Source organism: Merops nubicus, unplaced genomic scaffold, assembly GCF_000691845.1.
Source record: "Merops nubicus isolate BGI_N331 unplaced genomic scaffold, ASM69184v1 Scaffold54401, whole genome shotgun sequence".
Lineage (NCBI taxonomy): Eukaryota > Metazoa > Chordata > Aves > Coraciiformes > Meropidae > Merops > Merops nubicus.
In genome coordinates, this window is record NW_008587337.1 from 1,445 (window position 1) to 6,602 (window position 5,158).

Sequence of the window (5,158 nt, forward strand, 5' to 3'; positions counted from 1 at the left end):
AAGACGAAAGGAACGGTTTTCATTGGCATAAAAAAAGCACCAAAAAATGAATAATACATAGTGACAAAAGGAGCCAATCACAAGTAATTCTGTGGTCCCACCTGAAAAAACCTTCCATGGGGTTGGTGGTCTCTCCTTTGTGACACATTGCTTTCCAGAGACAAGAGCACAATACCATTCTAGAGAATGTCATGAAGCACCTGAGGTTTTGCTCTCCACCATCACTACATTAAGTCTGCTTACTGCAGAAGTGGGTGAGCCCCTCAGGCTGGGTGCTTCCTGGCGGGCATGCCTCGGATGGCGAGCGGCCGGTCGCCACGCCAGAGCTCGCCCTCTTCCCAGACAAGCGAGGGCCTTGGCGGCAGACACAGCCCGTGCTCCAGCTTCACTCTCAGGGCTCAGCAGCAGTGTTCCCACTAACCTGCCAGACTGCTGGCTGGCATGGAAGGCAGGTATAAAACCTTCCTCCACCCCAGAAATCAGGGTCCCCTTGACCTCTGTGTGAGCATCCTCCTGCACCAGCACCTCTGTCTTCTCTCAGGGGCTCCAGCTGCCAGGAGGTCCTGCCTAAGATTCATGTGCTTTTTTCAGGAGGTAAACTGTTGTGCTTGAGCAACCAGGAGTGATCTGAAGTACAGCCGGTATCACTTGGCATTTCACAGTTATAGGTCTCTAAAAAAAACCAGCAAACAACAAAACACAAAACAAACTACTCTATTTGTGCTCAAGTCCACCAGAAATCAAAACCTCCTCAGCAACAGCAGCTCAAGGGGTACAGACAGCTGGAGGAGAGCCAGGCATGCCTCCTTGGCTGCTATGGTCCATTTGCCACAGGCTTCTAGAAGCATATTTTGTGGGAGCTTTTCCCACTGCAACCTTCGGAGCCTTCAGACAGACAATAAAAAAAAGCAAACGAGAGACACAGTACTTTGAGTGAGGACAGTGATGGAGAGAAGTAAAACTGCCAGGGGCAAAGTGAAGCAGCAGAGGAGGAGATGAGACCTGTGCCTGCACTTCCCGACTTAGCAAGTGCAAAGCTTTGCACAGATCCACAAAATGAAGCCACACTGTCCATAAGGATACTGGTGCACTGCCTGCTTGGAGCAGAGCAATGGGGCTGCGGGCCATCACAGCAACACCTACCCTCTGGACTGAGACAGCCAGCCAAAGCCCCATGTCAGGTTTTCTTTTACTCCTAGAGAAAAATTCACCAGGAGTGGAAGTTAATGCACAACAGCTCCTTCTAGGGAGACCAAACTGCTTTCACATGATGATGATGAATCCGTTGGTGAAAGCGAGTGGGCTTTTTGATCTACTGAAAAGTGAAAGGCAGCATCCCCAAACCGCTCTGAAGAATAATGTCACGCAGGAAGTTTAACAGCTTGTGCCTCTTTTAATGGAAATACCACATAGTTATACACATATACACAGTAAAGTACAAAGGGTTAGAAAACAGGCTTCATTTTCAGCCCCTAATTCTAACATGCTGCACACTAATCCCTGAGAGCACCTGTCTGTTTTATGTCTCCTGCAAGTGATAGTAAGAGTGCAAATTCAAGTGCTCACCTGCAGCACAGGTTGCTTTGCAGATACTGAATCTGAATTCTAACTCTTCAGTATGCTGGGTTGGCATAAATAAAAATTAATAGTTAAACTGTTCAGTCCAGTGTACCAGTTCAAAATCCATCCTGATATCTTTGCCATAGACAGCTAAAAGATTGTCTTCCTACTCTCCAAAGAAATGAGTTCAGCTTATATTCTGTTCACACCAAATCCATTTGCAAAATGGGTGCCTATGAATTGCACTGCCCTGATGTACTTGCAGACTAAAATCCTCTTTATATTCATAGGGCTGGGGAAGTTTATTAGCAGGGTGTATATTCCTCCAACTCTGACCTTGGAGTCTATCCAGCAATGCAATCTAGCCAGCACAGCTACTCCAGTAAGAGGTACAGAGAACACGCTCTGTGAAAAACCCTTCTTTCCCATATCTGCCACAACCTCTGTCAAGCCCTGACCCCGCGGACACTAGCTAGCAATACCAGTCTGGGTGCTAGTTTTCAATCAACTAAATTTATTTCTCCCTTGACACACACACAGTTTCATTGCAAGTTCAGTAAGACCATGGCCAGACTTTGTGCTGTGGGACTAAAGGATGGAAGAGTTTTCCCCTCTCTTTAACTAAGTGGAGAAGCTGGTGACAGCAGAAGCTGGGATCTAGGAGAGCAACACCATCAGGAGGACACACCACAGCACATTTCATTTCAAACAAAGCCTGAGCAAAACCAGCCTGAGCATGTGCTGTGTGACTTGCTGTTTTCATTTGACCTCTGCTTTTACAAATGTGGTCTTTCTTCAGCAAGCAGCAGGCTTATAGCCCTTTCTTGTCAGAATTTGCCAGGGTTTGGCATGCCATTCAGACTGACTGCTGGTAAAACCAAATAAAGCCTTAACGTGGACCACGAGAACCTACAGCAACCTGCAGGAACTTCTACCTTGAGATGCACTTATATACTGGAGAAGGTTTTCTCCCAGTGTTGAGAAAGAGGGATGAGGTACTGCCCTCTCCAGGCACCCAAAGGCATACAACCAAAGCTCACAATGACATCTAGCCACAGGTTCCAAACATCAGTGGCCGAGCTGCCTGATACTGCATCTCTGCCTGGATATTCACAGCATATGGTTGGACTTGATACCTGGGAAAATTGCTTGAATTTCCAGAAGCTGCATAATTTTCCTGTCCTGGCTATAATGTGGAAAGGTTCACCTGGAAAAAAAAAACCTGGAGGGTTATTTTAAGAGGAACTTAAATAGCAACCTAAAAAACCCCCACTTGTAACTCACCATCTCCCTTATTTCACAGTTAAATACAGTGACAAAAAAATTCCCTGAGACTAAAGAGGAGACGATAGATAGTGGATACAGGGAAACAATGGGGGAGGCAAATCTTAGGTGATGATGTCATTAAAAAATTAGCTCAGCTTCTCTGTTGCTTCAAAGAAATCAGTCCTTGCCCCTGATTTATACCTGCAGAGGATGAGAATACCTCAACTACAGAAATATTTCATATGCGGCCCTTTTTATATTCAGCAGAACAAACAATAGCATTAAGAACTGCATCCGTACAGACTGTGTAGAGGTGTACACTTTAATACCTATCCTGTCTTAACCTTTGATTACTGGAATTAAAATAAAGTGCTTAGTATATTCCAAACAACTGTAGACGTGGATTTTCATTGCCCACCGAATCTGTGGTGTATTTTAAACTTTTTATTATTACTATAAAACCTTGCAGTATGACTACCTAAGCAAGGAGAGAGAGGAATGTCTAGTGTCAAAAGCACAACTCCTTACTTTTGTCCATTACAAAATGAACAAACACAATATACGACCTTTTCACACACTGTTTTTCAAGCTGTTTCTCAGTCATTCACCTGGAACTGGAAAAAAAGTTAAACCACAAAAGGACCGCACCATTTAAGGACTGCACCATCCTGCAACAGCAGACAGGCAAACTTAGTAAATCTTCCACCTCAAATACCTTCCTGCTCCACCATCAGACACTGGGGCATAGCCCTCACCCTGCTTCTGCACCTTAAAGGCCATCATTCAGTATTCCAGCTCCGAGAGCAGAGGGAATGCGCAAAGGCATTCAGCCTGTTATCTTGCTCAGATAACAAGACTAAAGGCTTTATAACCTTTTAAGCAGCTGCCTTTAAGTCAGGTCCTGCATCTGGCAGGAGACACCTGCCTCTGCTTTTGGGCCTCTGCTGCTTTTTTTTTGTCTTGTTCCTCTGCCTTCTTCCGTTCCTCTTTTATCTCCTTGTACCTCCACTTGGGAATCTGCAAATAGGGGTCATCCTTGGCACTGCTCCTCCTCCTCGCCTTTTCTGGCTGGAAGGTAGGTGGAGGAGCCTTGCTGATACGGACCTTGGGGATGACAAAGCCCGGCCTGACGCTGCTCCGCCTGAGCAAGTGGAGCGGCAAGAGGCTTGCTTTCCTGGTGGCTATGGTGTTCACGTGAGAGACCGCAAGGCTGACGGGCTGCAGGCTGGCTCGACGGTCCTTCTTCCTGGGGACCAGTGTGACTTTGGAGTTCTGAAACAGCTTCTCGTAGCTGCTCAAGTGATCTTTGTCCTGAGATCGGATCTCCTCGGCCCTCTGCTTCCTGATGATCTCTTGCACGGCCAGTCTGCGCTTTCCCACAGCAGGTGGGCTGCCTGGGCAAACAGTTCTGCATGACAGAGCAATGAAAGGACTGCCCAAGCTTGTTGTCACCTTCACCATATGGTCGAGGACCCCGCCTTCTTCTGGGCCGTAGAAAGACCGGAATGACACAGCTGACCTCATGCACTCAGAGAACCTCTGCAAACAGCTTTTTGGCTCTGCAGCCTTGGCAAGAAGTTCCTTCATCTTTGGCCATTCTGGTTTATACTGATCACAAAACTGTTCTGGGCATGGCCTGTCCATCAGCTTTTGCATGATGAAGGCAGATTCTGATCTTCCTGTGTAACAAGCCCATTCCCATGAGGTCAGTCCACGGCTTGGGTCAGTCGCATGAACATTTGCCCCTCAAACAAAAGAAAAACAATTACTGTTAATTAATGAAACTGCCAGCCCTTTTGTTGCTATGATCAGAGTTGGATCAGGCAGATCCTTGCAGGAAAATATCACGTACAACGCACAATAATACTTGTGTCAAAATGAACATGTGATAAGGAGAGATCAGGTTCCTGACTTTCTGAATGCCTGATGTCTTTTTAAAAGTAATAAATGAAATTAAGGCTGTATATATGAAATTCTCTTAAAACATTGCAAAGAATGGCATAATGAATATCAACTGCATGGAATGTTGCCTGCCATTTTAAAATCCATTCAGTTGAGCCTGCAAGAAAAGAGTGATGAATATGGAAAGAAACAAGTCTGTACACACAAAAAAATCTTCCCATACGGAAGTTTTTGCACCCAAAAACTAGCTTTGTGTAATCAATCAAAAAGAATCTCAGAGACTTGTCATGCCAGCATCATACCCTGTGCACTGCACCCAAGTGATCCTGGACATGCCACCTGGGCACACACATTTTGATGTTTTGGAGCATATGTGTATGTAGGCGAATGACTGAAAACAATATTTGGCTGACACGCTGGAGGGAAGGGA

The 5,158-nt window shown here is 45.8% G+C and overlaps 1 protein-coding gene across 1 annotated transcript; it reads right to left on the reverse strand.

Annotated features, from left to right (window-relative positions):
- Nucleotides 1-3,720: 3,720 nt before the first annotated feature.
- LOC103781163 (ankyrin repeat domain-containing protein 33B-like) lies at nt 3,721-4,571 on the reverse strand (the record flags this gene model as incomplete). The annotated part of the gene is made up of 1 exon (XM_008948865.1): nt 3,721-4,571. A coding segment is annotated over one exon (851 nt), but the record flags the coding sequence as incomplete, so codon positions are not given.
- Nucleotides 4,572-5,158: the final 587 nt, after the last annotated feature.